The sequence below is a fragment of the Stegodyphus dumicola genome, chromosome X1 (genome assembly GCF_044657685.1).
Source record: "Stegodyphus dumicola isolate Sdum_Otavi_A_Nest chromosome X1, ASM4465768v1".
Classification (NCBI taxonomy): Eukaryota; Metazoa; Arthropoda; class Arachnida; order Araneae; family Eresidae; genus Stegodyphus; species Stegodyphus dumicola.
The window spans coordinates 136,876,364-136,893,364 of record NC_140780.1 but is presented as its reverse complement, the minus strand read 5'-3'; the positions used below and the strand labels follow the sequence as shown (position 1 = coordinate 136,893,364).

Genomic DNA, 17,001 nt, shown 5'->3' with positions numbered 1-17,001 from the left:
TAGCCTCCTTTTTTTTTTGTTCGATCTAGCGATCTGGTATCGACATTCCTGTGCTGCCTTACATATGATGTACCATGACTGTTGTATGATGCATATTTTTCTGAACTTTTGTCCAAACTCAATTTCATTGAAAACAGTCTTTCAATTCTAGATACGAAGTAACTGACTTCTTAATTTTGAACACTTGTGTATATTCATTATAATTATTATCAATTAATCATTCTATCTGTGCTGACCTGAAACTGCATGGGAATATACATAAATTAAAATTCTTTCTGCATTATGTTAATTATAAAATCTAAATCGTACATGTTTATTCTGTAATAATGAAAAACATGCAGCATATAAAAAATTTATTGTTAATACTCTCATTGTTCATTCAACATACACTGAAGGCATACATTCTTCAATAACATTTAAACTTCTGAATATACAAGAAAGTACAGTAAATTATTTCATAATCAATGTAAGCACACTGCCATTTTAAGGAGAATATTTTGCTATACTCTACATTTCATTAAAATTAAATTTTATACATACATTTGTGTAATAAACTCATGTTTCTTATTAATAACTTAAATTTTACATAAGCTGAACACATAATTACATTTGAACTAGTCGTGCAGGGGAGGAAAATACAGCAGTTTAATATTACACTGTGAAAAGGAAATCTGAAAGTTTTGGGAACTCTTTGTGAATATATCTGCATAATGATTCCTTCAGCCATCTTATAAATACTCTCATTTGTCTAATGCAAATATAATGATTCCTTCAGCCATCTTATAAATACTCCCATTTGTCTAATGCAAATATCCAGATGTTAGATCCATTTTTGAAAGTATTTACCTTGCATGCTATTATACAGGTCTTTTTATTTTTGCTGAATCTTCTCAAAGTCAGGGAAATACTTCATTTCAATTCCAACTTCATATGTGGGAATGAAGGGGGGGGAAGCAGACACAAGGTGAAATCGGGACAAAATGCATCACTGTTTCCAGCCAAGCAGTACTGCATGTTCACAGCAATATTGAAAACAGTACTGTCAGTACTAAACCAATCCCAAAACAGTCCAACCAAATTCAGTATACGGTAATTTTTAGGGAAAACCCAACTAATTTTTGGCAATCATTTTGTTAATTTTGATTCTGAAAGAATGATCAAAATATGATCTAGCCTCGACTGATATTTTTCTCTTAGCTATCTATAAATTTGTTTATTCATAGTATTTACCTTTGAAACAGGAAAATACTATAAATAAGACACAAGTTTGTAAGGTACATTTTTTTTTTCAAAATTAAACAAAATTTTAAACTTTCCTTCCTCCCCAAACATCAGCCATATCAATACCAGACAGGGGACTGAAAAATGGCATGATTTTTACAGCTCAAAGTCACATACTATTTAGCAGACTAAAAACTAACAGGCTGGTTGTATTATAATAGCAAAACACAGATAATTGCTGCTTATATAGTAGACTTACATTCTAGAAAACTTTCAGGTTTCCTTTAATATATAGTATAAATATAACAACAATTAAATTATTAAATTCATTCATATATCACACTGCCTCCATTAATAAGCAGTTAATTTTAGATCATTAAAAGCACAAAACAATGGTACTGACGATCAATAAACTCTTAATTACAAAGAATAAATAATATATATATTTAAAATCCAAACTCACAGAATTCAAGCCAAATTTCTGCAACCAACACCTTTAAAAAAAATCACAGATATAGTCTGTTACATAAATTACTATACAAGCTGCCTTTTCAATGCTACAAAAATAAAACGAATTAAATATTTGCTGGCATTCAAATTTATATCAAAAGCTTAAAAAAAAAAAAAAAAAAAAAACCCACACATACACACACATATATATAATAAAAGTGGTACCCATAATAGTCAAAATATTAAATTTATGTTTTTTTGGATATATCTGTTCACTTTTTTAGAAGGAGTAGCATTTAAATCAAATTGCTAAATATAATTAATATTGGGATATAAAGTATTACAGTTATACATCAAAATTTCCAGTATTATTAGAACTTAATGCATATATAAAAATAATGGCTATTGTGATTTTAACAATAAGATTACAACGTGTCATTAAGATAGATAGACCACTTCAAAATTTTGATCAAACATCTGCAGATTTGACATAAATCTTTATATATATATATATTTATATATAAACAAAAAATGCTCCAAAATACTATAATGAGAACAAAAATATACTGTTTGAAAGTCACTAGAAAAGTTAATTAATTATTTCCAGTTATTTTTTTAAATACATTTGCCTTGACATCAAATAAAACAAATTATGGTGAATTAATTACTTATTAAATTAACCATTTTACTTAGCAGAGATGAATTTTTAGTTATAAATTACATATAAAAGATGCTAAAAACTTCAACATGTGTAAAATTATGATGTCTATAATAATTAAATTTATATATTAAGATCCAGTGCCTTATTGTTACTTAAGCTACAGAAATGAAGATTAAAAATAAACATGTGAAGAAATCTCCCCCTAAACTAATTATTAAGATCTAAAATAATTTACTTTATCAATAGTTAAGGCAACAGGAGCACTTTAAGCAGGTCTTTGGGTCTGAAAATTATATAAAAATTAATATTCAACATGTTTATGGGTCTAAATAAAAGCATTCTTTGAGACAAAAGGTAATCTATTGAATTAATAGACTTTCATATTAACCTTCAAAAACCGAATTTTTTAACAATGACATATTTTGCCATAAATTTGAGATGAAGTCTTAACTCACTAATAACTACATATTCGTGTATCTAATTACACCTAAGTTACACTTGGTAAAAATGTTATCAACATTGCACAAAAATTTAATGAGATTTCTATTTCAAGTCCTGAGTATACCCAGAGGCAGAAATTATCACTGAAACAGCAGGTCAAGGCTAAATTTATTTATTTTGAAGTAATCAACTACTATTTAACATAATACAACTTCTTGAATAAGGGTTAAAAATATAAAATTAATGCACAATGAACAAAATGATAAATCATGGTATATAATTAAATGGACACAGAAGTTAACAAACAACTTCTATTTATACTTCTCAATCCATATGATGCTTTGTGAATTGAATGAGTACTGCATGTTTTCAAATAAAACTATTTTATTTTTTATCATCATTGTATACAAATTTATGCATGTGTGTATATGAATATATATTCATGCACGAGTTCAATACATAGCTACCCATTCATGTATGTATGCGTACTCATGTACATATACCTACCTATGTAAGTATGAGTTTCATACATGTTACACACATATCATACATGAATATTCACATATGAGTATGTATTCAATTAAGCACATTTTATGAAAATGACTTCTGTTAAGTATTTAAACATTTAATAAATATGAAAAAAATAAAATGAGTTAAAATTAATAAAAAAAAAACTGTTATGTAAAAGTTGAGCAACACTTTGGAAATCATAAATATGTGTAAGCATATAAACTTAGATGGTATTGTTTTATTATCAATAGTACATCAAATTACCCATATTATCAACAAACAAGAGATTTATAAGAATAGAACAAACTTAGTATAAATTTTTTCTAGAATGAGAAATGCAACGGCAGAAATCCAACTAATAATTACATTGTAAGATAATAAAAACTTAATAAGAAGCCATGTGCACAACTGTACAAAAGCCTGAAATAAGTATGAATACAACAGAAAGATTCCGTCCCTATTCTATTGTTGAAAGCATGCCTGACAGAACTGTGATGACCCAGTGACAAAGATTCAATTCGGTTCGGAGATCATGCTGTTCTTTAAATACATCAAGTTTTTTCCCAGCCAGAAGTTTAACAGTCTCTCTCTCTATTACATATATGTAAAACTTTCTCTAATACACATAAATGCAACTTTTTAACAAAGTTATCTCTAAAATGCTTGAAAACATATAGCACTAATATATATATATATATAATATTGGAAAGTATACATTCCAAGTGACTGTTAATCTATCTTATGAATTTGTGACCTTTAAAAAATGAGATATGCCACCTTGAATGAAAAAAGTAATTCATTAAAGATGTTAAAAAATATACTCACACAGAGTTTCAAAATTAAAAAATGTACAGGCATAGCATTAATTTATATATACAAAAACCTACCACCCAAAGGTACACTCTTGTCATCCTTTTCCCATGAATTATAATTTCTTTTAATTACACTTTTTTATAGCACAATTACATACCAGTGGAACAAATACATAAAGACTATTTACAACATACTGTTTGCTATTTAAGAAATTGATTAATAAAATATTCTGTGATAAAATATTTTCAAAAATAACATTTTAAATGACTATCAAGAGTCTACCACTAAAAACACACTAAAACACAGTTTTGCACGGCTCTCGTGTTGAGCTCTGTCACACAGTATACAAAGCAGATCAATAATTACTTAATAAAATTAAATGGCTTGATAATATTAAAAATGCAGGAGAATAATATATTAAATTTCTGAAGCAAAACAATGAAATAAAAAAAATATATTTCTCTATTAGTGTAAAACTAATCCATTTTTAATATCTGAAGTTTCCCTTGCTATGTTTAAAACACGCAAACTAATTTTTGACTGAAAAAGCTTTTTCATTAGTAAATTTAAGAGAGCAATGCATTATTCTACAAAAGAAATCTCTCCAAGAATTATATCATATTCCTATATATAAACTTTTCCAAGCAAGGAAATTCATACTTAGAAAGTTTTAATATGGTACATGACAGAGCTACAAAAATTATATAAAAAACGTACAGCAATACTGCAATGACTTCTTTCATAGAAGACAAAGTAGTATGAAATTCATACAAAGTAACTGAATCACAATGAAGAAATAAAAGTTTTGGAGTAATTTCCAGATACAATTTCATAACTAGTCTGAGTGATTTTTCTCACATTGTGGATAGAAGATATCACATTCCTACTAGATAAAAGCACATTTATTTACTTCTAAAGAAAGACGCTGCATCTGTGAGGAAAAATAAAATTATAATTTGTAATTTAATTAGGATAAAGTAACTAAAATTGTATCAGTGTCATAACACTTAATTTCTGAACACTAGTCAGTATGTTGGAAGTATATCTACTTTGCAATGTCATTATAAAAGCACACAAGAAAAGACAATTTCTCACAGACAAAACTAAATATTAGCACCAAGGAGGAAAGGAGAACAGGAAAATCTGGTCACATTAATTTTTTTTTTTAATTTACTGATCTATACCTAAAATCCTTTCTTCAAGCAAATATTCAAAATACACAAAGTGATACTACAGATTCATGAACACACGTAATGGAAACTTTATGAAAAAATAAACTGTTTATATCAATTTTTAAACATGTTATATTTTAAACTGCATTTACACATGTATGACGCATAAAAAAACAAGTCAAGTGTGGATAGTCTTTCCTTACAGAATTTTTCACTTCACTAAAATTAAGATGGATAAACTTAATCTTCAACAGCTTGATTACGTACATTCTTGCAGCCACTTCTGTATGCAGTATAGTTTATATTTTATCAATATTATGAGAAATAATAAATATTTTTATGCGTATCAAAAGCATTTATGCTTCACATACACACAGCTGCAAATAATTAATGGTATTTCGATACATCATATTTCCCACACAAATTTTCTTCATTAAATAGCAAGTTTCTAAATTTAGAAAAAGGATAATTGTCAATTGTTATCTGTGAATGCTGATAGGCAGTACGACTTTATGTGAAATTACATAAAATGTACCTTTTTTTATATTTCAGAAGTCTAGGGGGAAAAATGAGAGGAAATCCAAGATTCAAAGTTTAGGTTTGGATTTTTGTGAATTTATTCAACATTCATGGGAAAATTTTAGATTTGTTTAATATTCATGAAAATCTTAAAAAATCCTCTAAAACAAGAAAAAAACCATGGTAATCCATGCAATAATTTTTTTGTCATTTTTATAAATGACATATGGATGGGGTGGAATTTAAAATGTCACAGCAAAATATAGAGTTCAAATGAAAACTAATAAGAGCTAGAGGCCAATTTTTCTAAACATTAAAAAAGAAACAAATTTTAATGGTTCCAGGCTTTATAGAATTTACAGATTCTGAAATATTTTTACTTGATTAAAAAAAAACAACTAGATCACTGCTAAAAACATCTGAAAAAGCTGCTTCAAATGGCCTTTACCTCATACACAAAGACCACTTCCTACTCCCAAGAACTTATATATAAAAGGAAATGCATCTAAAAATGATCATACTTATTGAATGCATTAAAATCTTGATAACAAGAAACAAAAAAATGCAAAATTGTGATAGTCAAACTATATGCAGTTTATATAATGTAGACGTACATGAAGAATTTTATAGGCGTCAGATATACAATAGAATGAGAAATTAATTCTCTCACAATGAAGTGGACTAATACTGCATCTCTCAACCATCTTGCAATCTATAAAAAAATATATGTGGCTGGATGACATCTTTTAATAAAGGAATACAAAATAAATTAAGTTGATCTGGGGGATTGATTAATTAACACCAAATTAACATTACTATGATTAAATAATGGCCCAACAATTTAAACTTGCTGCCAGAATAATACAGCTACAAAATACACTAAATATAATATATAGCTTACAATCTGTATATGGACGTTTTTTATTGTCATAAAATTTGTACTTGATGCTTGAAGTAGCTATTTTTAAATGACAGGTCATAATATAAAAATAAAAAAGGGCATTTTTGCTTTGTATTAACAAACAAAATTAATCTCAAACTCTCCATACTCTATATCAGGGTTTTGTAAACCATGTCCATGTAACTTACTTAAGGGTTCTGTGAAACTTACTTTTTCTTCATAATGCTCAAAAAGGTAACTTAAAAACAATAAAAATTAACACCTCTAAGAATTTAAAAAAACAGTAAGAACTAACCCTCGCATCTTACTAATCAAGAAAGTCAATGGAAATGTAACTCGCAAGTTGTGATGCTGCCACAGAGATAATTTTTGGTATTTTACAGCAGGTGTGCTGAGAATCATCCAGAAGCCCTGTAGCAGTGATTCCCATGCTCATTTCATTATTAATGCTATATAGGGGAATCCCACAGGTCTAGAAATACAGAGGAATCCCATATATGTGAATAACTGGGCTTACAATAGTCACTAGTCAATGAAAATCTCATAAAGTGATTTAATTTTTTTTGCTTATTAATAGACTTCATTAGTTCTCATAGCATCACATCACATGTTTCCGTAAGATTAAAAGTAAAAACCGGAACATCTCAGGGGCCATGATGTAAATTATAAGGAAATCCAAACAGGAAAAACAGACAAACATATATTTTCTTCGATGATTACATACACAGATATAAAACAAATCAAAATTGTAGCTACATTCTATTGCATGACTTTCTAACAGAAATATTATCCTATCAGATGATCCACAGCATATGTTTAAGTTTGCTCGCTTGTTAATGCCATTAGCAGATTTCTGCCACAGTTTAAAAGATGAATATCCTCAACCGTCCCTAAATGCCGTGTTGGCGCTTTTACCATTTGCAACTACATGTATGTGCGAAATGGGGTTCGCAGCTTTTGTGTCAATAAAAAATACATATCAAAACAGACTTGATTACAACCTAATATGAGAAATCAATCAACTTTCATCCGTAAAACCTAATATTAAGTACATCTGCATTAATAAAATGCACTACCACTCATATCATTAAAATTTAAATATGTCTAAATATTTTATTTTAAGAACTTCTGGGTTAATTTTGAAATTACCATGTGAAGCAAATAAATATTATTTGAAATAATTGTCATTTTTGTGGCAAGCAATTCAATTACAGAATGCTTCATTAAAATCATTGTCAAATTGGGTTTGGATGATGTCAGTTGATTAATTACTATTATATTTATTACCAATGTTTAATTCAGGCATATAATCCTTAGGATGTGTGAGTGTGTAATTTATGTGTATATATATATATATACCTCAGATAAAAACATGAAAAGCAAAATTTTAACTTTAATTTGGAATATCCTTTAATTCTCTAATTTAATACGGGTGCTTACCTTATCTGCCCTAAAAAATATAATAATTTCTTAGAATAAATCACTCTAAATTGCATCATTTCAAAATTAATTTATGTCACATGATTCTTGCATAATGTTAATAATGCAGGCACTTACATCAAGGCTTCAGCCAACAATGATTTCAATTTTGGAGCCAAAACCTTTTTACCAGCTAATGGGGGAAGCTGTGAAATAAAACTAAATTATTCTGAACTCAACCTTCATCTCAGACACATCACATTCTCGTCTACTGCAAACTTACTAATGCCTACTGCTGCTCCTGCTCCAAATATATTTCTAAATTGTAAAAAGCACCAGAAAAGTTCTTCAAGAACAGGTCTCCTCAACAGTATCACTTTCTCTGTGTTTGCTTAAAAATGTTTGTCAATGACAATAAAGAAAAAATGGCCATGATTGCAACTATGTCTTTATGCATCAACCTCTACTTACAACATCCAAATTGCTTTATGCATGATATTCACACAGGAATGAACAGATACATGGAAATTAAGATTGCATATGTGCATTCATTTACAATTTTATATAGAGATCTGATCATTTGGAAGCTTGAAAAACAGTATCTTGAAATTTTGGAAAATTATAAAACATCACAAGCTAATATCTGCATACATATTGTATCTTAAAAAGATCTTTCCCGACAAGTTCTTTTATGAGAAGATTCATATCCCACAAAATACTGAAGATTCAAGGTTGAAAGACCTTTTATTGCATGGATAAAGCTTGCACTTCATAAACATTTTTGATAGCTTGCTTATTTTTAAATAAACACAACTGGTTTAATAAAACATTTCAATCTTTGCTAGCAATGAATTCTGACATTAAATCATAACATTAATTTATATGGCTTGCCTCCACAGAGTGAAACCTATCCCAATACAAAGAAATAACAAGCTACATGATGACTCAGTCTCTCTCTCTGTAAATATTATAACATTTATAGCTAATGTAAATATTATATATTTTCACCCAATCTGACATTCTTACTCACTAGATACTATGTTTTTAATCATGCACTTTATTTATATTTAAGGTAAGTTTCACAATGTTTTGTCTACCCATGACAGACATCTTCTACTAAAGGTACGAGCCCAGACGATATAGCGGTTACGGTAACCTACTGCAGTATTGAAGAGCCTGGGTTCAAATCCCGGAAAAAGCATGGTTGTAACAGTCCTTACCTTCACAGGAAGCAATTGTGGCTGCCTATTAGTTGACTCCAGAATAAAATGGCCACCACTTCTGACATTAGGAGTGGCCAATGCTGAACACACAAGTGCCCACCATTAGATAAAAAAGAAGTAGTATATCTATGTATGGCTCCAAAAATATAAAAGGTACATTTTACTTTAGTTTTTGCTGAGATACCTAGCAAAAATAATGCCAAAAGTAACAAAAACATGTGTTTTTTATAATAAATTTTGCTTTTCTGATATTTGTTATAAAAAGGATTCTCATCAGATTGAAAAAATGACAGAAGCAAGGGAACAGAGATTAAGAGAACATAGCTTAGTTTTATTCCCTGCTTCATAGCTGCCAACTTTTAAAAATGAAAAACAACAAGGATTTTGCACAACAGGTGATGCAAATCTTGAATGATTCCAAATTAACAATTATGAACTTGACAGAAAAGAAAATGCTTTTATATTTTTTTGCAATATTTGTACAAATCAATTTAACATTTTTCACAAATCACTTTAAAATGCATAATTGTAACTATTATACTAATAATTTCATTTGAAGAAAAATATATCAGAATTAAGCCTAATAAATTATATGCTAAATTATGCTTTGCACAATTTCAATTGATAAAAAAATTAATTGAAATTTTATAATGATTAGAATTCAAGTGGCAAAACCTCAACAATCTCTGTTATGGATTAAAATAGAGGGAATATAAATTTTTCACAAAAATGATATGAAAAATCACTTGGGCAAAAGTGGAATCTGCACCATTCAAAAGTTTTACTAAAAGATGGCATCACTGTCTGGGCCTTTTAAAAAAAAATTTTGTCATGAAAATTTTCTTATTAGCATTCCTTTCTGACATTTTAAAATCAACAGTCTCATCAAAACTATATTTGATGATCAAAATTTAGATAAATTATTTACTAGAAGACTAGGAGATGTGATGAAAAATTGGAAATCTGCCAGGTTTATTGGAAAAGTCAGCAGCTCTGCTACTTACACAATAATAAGATTCATATTCCTATAATAGCCTCTATAATAATATCTTTAAAATTCATAGTAAAAGAATTTCTTTTGAGTTAAGTGATGTAACAAACTGATTAAATCTTCAAGACAACTGAAATATGATTACAAACAAATTTCAGATTTACAGAAATGCACATGAAGTACAGCAAATGTATACAATCAGAAAAGTCAGTCAGCCAAAAGAACATATGGAAGAAGTAATATACATAGCATGATGACTATGATCTATTCCTTTGGCAATCTGTCTTAAACAGCATTGATATATTTATTTTCACCTACATTAAAACTAGAAAAAAATCTCTTAACTGCATTCTCAACATAATGTTCACAATTTAAATTTTTATGAAACTTTTCCTGCCTTGCTTGCAGTCTTTTAACTGACTATCTTTCCTGAATATTACGGTACTAATTTATCTGTAGATAATAATTGTTTTGTTAGTGGCCACCAGCAGAATATTATAAAACTACTATAACAGTAAACCTGATTTCAGATTTCCCTCTATAATGATTTTGGTCACTGTCTATGGCTTTTAAAAACTGCATCAAACATACTGCAACTTTTACAAATCCCAAAGCCAAACCTGAATTGAATCAAGCCTGAAGTAATTATGTACAAAATCCATTTTACTTGTTAGAAAGCCTGAGTTGAAAATAATAACAGAAATCTGAGGGGGAGGACATATTCAATGAAAATGATATTAGATGCAAGATTTGATCCCATAGCAATGTAAATAAAACAAAAACTAGCACCACTAGCTTTCACAATGAAAATGAAAAAACTTCAGCAAAAATTAATAAACTTTGCATTATTTTGATGATTCCAAACTGATTACATATAAACCAGTTGTTACACTATTTAATATTTACACTATTTTTTTTCACCGTCTTCAAAAAACACTTTTGTTATAACAATATCACCGGTAGACAAAGTCTGCGCAGCTGAATTACATGTTTGAGCACTTTGCAATTTCATAATTTTAGGAGACACAGAATGCTTTTTATGACAATCACATGTACAGCTATTTACTACACCACAACTGCTACTTCCAGGTGACCAACTATTAAAGTGATCAGAGTTGCCATTTATAATTAATTCGGGTGTGGTAACTCGATAATTTGACAATGAATGAGTAGGTGATGTGTAAGACGTAAATGGATCAGAAAATGAACTATAATTTGATTCACTGATATCATAGTCACCTTTACTACTTAAATGTTCATCATAATCACCATTACCATCTACACTGCTATCTTCTGAAAAATTATCATCTTCGGCATTGGCAGAACCAGAATGCACTGATCCTGAGTCATTACTTGTTCCTCTACTGCGCAGTCGTTCCAATTTTTTTGCTACTTTAGGTGTACCTTCAATTTTGGCACGATCTTGAGGAGTAAGTTCAAGATACCTTAAAAAAATTAATTTAAATTAAAAAATTAGTGCTCAAAAAATTAATGCATGGAATATAACAATAAAATAACTAATTATGAAAATGCATTCTAAAGTGGAGTTAAGGCTTTAGAGAAAAGTTCATATTTAAACATAAACCTTCACTGCATTTTAATATTACACGACAATTATATAGCTAAAATACAATATACTACCCACACACCAAGAAAATTTTTAAAATAGACTTTACAACCAATGTTGTACACCCTAGAAAGACAAATTATTATACACACCTGCAATGCGACATGCAAATGAGTCCAATGGGAACCAATGACCAGTGAGCCACTGATGTTTATCAGTGCCACAGAGCATAAATATCAGATCTTCAACAGGCTTGCCAAAAATTGTTATCATGCGCAATGGCAGAATTCTAAGCAAGTTTGATAACGAACAAATTGTCAGTGCTCACAAGGCTGGATGTTCAATATCACGAAATGTAAAGGCAGCAAGCCTCTACTCATGTATATATGTAAATATCTCTAAGCTAACTAAACCCTTTTTGCTAATTTTATATTAACATTCCCAAAAAATTGTAAGTCGAAGCACCCAACAAAAGTAATAACTATTGTTAAATATGTTTATCTATAATACGGTTGAAAAGATAAACAACCTATTTTGGTTGCTGTAGCAACGATCAGAATAACATGACTGACTTGTAGTGCCCATTGAGGGGTGAAGCAGGCGGAATGATAATAAATAAATAAGTTCCAGCAACTGCAAAAATGCTAGATGCATGGCATTACTCTGAAACAGGTGCATCATCAGCACCTTAAAAGCTGAAAAACTAGCATGAATCATTCAGAACGTGGCTATTAGACAGCAAGTGTTACAGAGGTGCTTGGAGACTCAGCTTTATCACACCGATAGCAAGAAGTGCAACTTTACAACAGATTTTCAGACATTTTAATGCAGATGCTTCATCAACCATATGCACTAGGACTGTATGTCGACAAATGGTGAGACTTAGTTCTAATAACTCAGTCACTTCAGGCTCCACTGCAAACAGGAAGACATCTATAGCAGTGTCTATGATTTGCCAAATTATACCCATACCATATGGACCAAGGAATGATTTATTTATGGGGCACTTAGGCTAGCCTTTATCCCCACAATCGTCAGGTATTAAATTATTATCACAAGAGAGGTTCCACAGAGAGGTAAAATTTAATGTCAAAATGAAAGTAGAAACATTGAAGGACTTTCAAATTACATTTTGAGATCGAAAAAGGGCCAGAATAAATTTTGGGGGACTTTATTTCAATTAACTTTGAATATAATTGAGTTTCCTTGAAGAATTCCTTCCTTTCTTTGTGATGCTAACATGAGAAAGAACTACAAAGGTCAATGATTTGCCATTACAAGCAATTGGGGTCTGAGGCAAGAGGAGATAGGGGAACTTGTTATAGGCATTTAGATTAACAGAAAGTGGCCAGACTGCCTCTGAGGAAAAACCTTTGTTACAAAAACTTACAACAGCATTAGCAGTATTAAGCTAATTTCAGTAAAATCTCTTATAAAAGAATTAAAATTATATTAGTAAAATGCATAAAGAACCTCTTAACAGGGAACAAAGAAATGCTTAATTACTTCAATTATTCACAACAGAACAATATGAGAACAAGCCTGGTTACAGGACACAGAACCTTGAGCAATACTGCAAAACCAGTGAATCTGCTCAAGAAGGGAAAGAGGTCAAATGAGAAAAGCGATAACTTTAAGGCACCCCCCCCCAAAAAAAGGTTTTGGGAATAAAAAGGTAGTGTGTTATATTCACTGTACAGAATTGCTCTGGGTCTTTTCTTTAATGATGCTATTCTTGGATGATAAAGAGGCACTAGATGGAGAACGGAGTTTCCAACTGAAGGAATCTTGGATTAAGTTAATCGACAGACACTGTAGAGAGTGACATACAGGAAGAATTTGAGTTGCATTATAAATATCCTTGTTTGCAACTAACCAAGCAGCTTTTAGATTTTGCCGAAGCATTTTATTTTGGAAAATTTGGATACGCTTTCTGTTAGCCAGGGCAGATGAGCCCCAGATGAGATTTGCACAAGTAAGAATAGGCATGATCATTGATTTGTAGAGCAAAATCTCCTTATCAGTGGCCAGGCCACTATTTCTAGTGAAGAATGGCTGTAGTCACGATTTGACAACCTTCGCATTTGAAATAATTTTCTGGATGTGAGGTTGCCAAGTTAAATTTGAATCAAGTATAGCTTTTAGATACTTGTAATTTGGAACCGAGAGAATTGGTTCACAGAAGAGTAATAAATTATCTAAATACGGGATATTTCTTAGGAGGAATAAAAAAAAGGAGCACATTTTGTGACATCAATTTTGATCTTTCACAATCTGAGCCAAAGCTCAAAGTTTGTAAGCTAACTTTGCAGTGTAGAAATTACTGTGGTGGTGTTGGCTGTGTCATCTACATATAAAGCTAGGTCAACATAAGGGGGCATAGCAGCATAGATTGGGTAGGGAGTAGAGCATACATGGTTAACTCGCACACAGAAAGATCCTCCAGAAAGTTAATTTGATGAATTGGGCCAAAAGAAGTCTAAACTGCATGAATTTGTGCATCAACCGCCAGCTAAGGCCTTAGCAATGTCTAAATAGACAATTACAGTTTCCTCTTTTACGAAATCGAATTTCTCGAATGAATTCAACTACACGCAGCAACTGGTGCACCAGTAAATTTGGATCACAGCTGAATTCACTCAAATGTTTAAGTAACAAAAACTCATAGATTTTTGAGAGTGAAGACAGCAGTCTAGTAAGCCTATAGTTGAAGGGTAAATTTTGTTTTCAAACAGGAATGACTGCTACAATTTTCCAAAAGCTCTTTTTGAACATCAAATTAATAAGGACTGTAATTCAAACTACACATATTATGGGAAAGTTTTTGATCATGAAATCTAAAATAGAATCTATGACGAAGGCATTTTTGGTTCCAGTTTCTCGATAAATTCTAGGATCTCTGTGACATCTGTAGGCCTTAGAGGCGTATTAGGTCGTGTTATGAAATGTTCCAACATATGAATGTATGCGCCTCAGTAATACTCAAAGTTGGTGTCATTATTTGTAGTAAAACGAGTTGCAAGGCTGCCTGCAATAGCTTCAGACTTTCCAGTATCTGTAAAAGCCTGTCGAGTCATATTGGCCATTTTAAGCAGCAGAATGGGTCAATATTGTTCGTAATCAGGCGGCAGTGTGCCAAATTGATCCATCTTCAGTTATTGGGATCACACATCTTCTGTTAAAGGTTTTGCAAGTAGTTATGCTGCTTAATTTTGAATTTAGTCTCAGGCGGGAGTCAAGCGACCAGATTAGTAATTGGTTTTGAAGCTGCAGCTCTCGCTTCTTTAAGTATAGACTCCAAATTTTTGACACACCCATCAAAGTCTGCATCACTGGAGCTTTTGATAGGGGGTTGCTGTATGTTCCCAAATAAACCAAAAAATCACCCCAATTTGTTGAGACTTGCTCCTATAATTTTGAGTAACGATCCTGAACATCTAGGGTCAAAACAGGGAAATGGTAAGAGTACAATGCCTGAACCATTTTAATTTCATGCTGAAAGTTTATATTATAAAAAGCAGCCAGATCAAGAACTGCAGGGAACCCTCTTACAAGGTGGTAAGTCGGGGAGGTATGATCTGTATGGCCTATGATCTGTACATGGGAGCTTTCAGCCCATGAATTAAGACTAATTCAGGCAAACCATGCAGCATAGCATGAATTTAGATCATGAACAATGAGTGATAAGGGGGTGATTTGAAATGTATATTAAAATAACTGACAGGAAAAGTGCTTTCACATGTTCTGCAGCTTGTAGAGGCACATAGTCAAAAATAATTGTGTGTGTGTGAGGGGGGGAAATTTCGCAGAAAATTTTGATAATACAGTCAAAAGTCGTTAATCTGGACTCGTCGGGACTTTGGCGATTCCGGATTATAGATCATCAGTTTAAATCTCGTAAGATGGCATGCACAAATTCTAAAATTAAAAATATGAAACCGTATTCTAGGAAATAAAGAACAATTATGATCTAAAGGGTATCAAAATTTACAAAAAAAAAAAAAGCTTAATATTTAATTGTTTACTTTATTAAACATTTCTTTTAACGTAAGTTGTTTCGTTTTATGTGATAATACTTTCTCTTTAATTCTATAAACAGACATAATTTCTTGTTCAGTTAAAAAGCTCCGCTGTTCAAGTCCCGTAATTGCTGTGCCGAGAATACAGACTAACTTGTCAATCGAAATTTTTTCGTTTTCACTGACCTCTCTGTCACCTTCATGTCTTTATCCAATTCCACTTTTTGTAGATGCAGCAATTCCACTTTTTGTTTGACGGACATCGAGACATACTTTCGTTTTGTAGATCCTTTGGGAGCTCCAGAATCGGAAATTGACATAATCGAAAGTTCAAGTTTACTTTTATAAAATTGCTCTTACAGTCTGCAAAAAATAATAAGCTGCATCCAATTCGAAGATTAAGGAATAACGCAATCATCAACATTAACTGAAATAGATAATTGTATAATTTTAGTTTATACCGTCCGTTATATGTTAAACGCGCACGCGAAAACGTATTCTGCACTTGCGCACACGCATATGCGTGTAAAGGTCTTACGCGCATGTGTAAACGCCTATGCGCATGTGTCAACGCAGCACATGTGTAGAAAGTTTTTAGCTTTGAGGTCCGGATTATAGATCATTCCGGATTACGGGTGTCCGAATTAACGACTTTTAACTGTGGTTGCTTCCAAAACATTTAAATCAGGGGACAGTATCTGGTGATGTTTAATCGTACATATCGCATAGATACAGGTGCCACCCCTTGCATGTCTGCCACAAGATACCCTGTTAGCTGAGTAAATGTCACAATTCTCAATTCTAAGAGACCCCCCCCCCTCCGAGGATTGTCAGTTGTCAATTTTCTGAGTGTTGACAAGTACATATGGTCTACTTTTAAAACTCAGGTTTATGATAAACTTTCTCCAAATATATTGTTTTCAAATTCCCTAACAACGGTATTTTCAGCTCAGTCTACAAAGGAACATAAATGCAGCACAGTTGCCCTTATAGCTTCAGTTATATATAACTAGATACATTAAAATGGAACACTTAGGATAATAAAATAAAATGTTGCCTTTCAGAAGTTGCCTTCAAACACTTCGACAAAAGTA

General features: G+C 31.2%; 1 protein-coding gene across 1 annotated transcript in view; it reads right to left on the bottom strand.

The window, feature by feature from the left end:
* Nucleotides 1-338: 338 nt before the first annotated feature.
* egl (Egl_like_exo domain-containing protein) overlaps nucleotides 339-17,001 on the bottom strand; it is a 49,351-nt gene continuing 32,688 nt past the window's right edge. Inside the window, exon 5 of the mRNA XM_035376952.2 lies at nucleotides 339-11,766. Within this exon, the coding sequence (XP_035232843.2) occupies nucleotides 11,229-11,766 (538 nt within the window). The 3' untranslated portion in view covers nucleotides 339-11,228. The remainder of the gene's footprint in view (nucleotides 11,767-17,001) is intronic.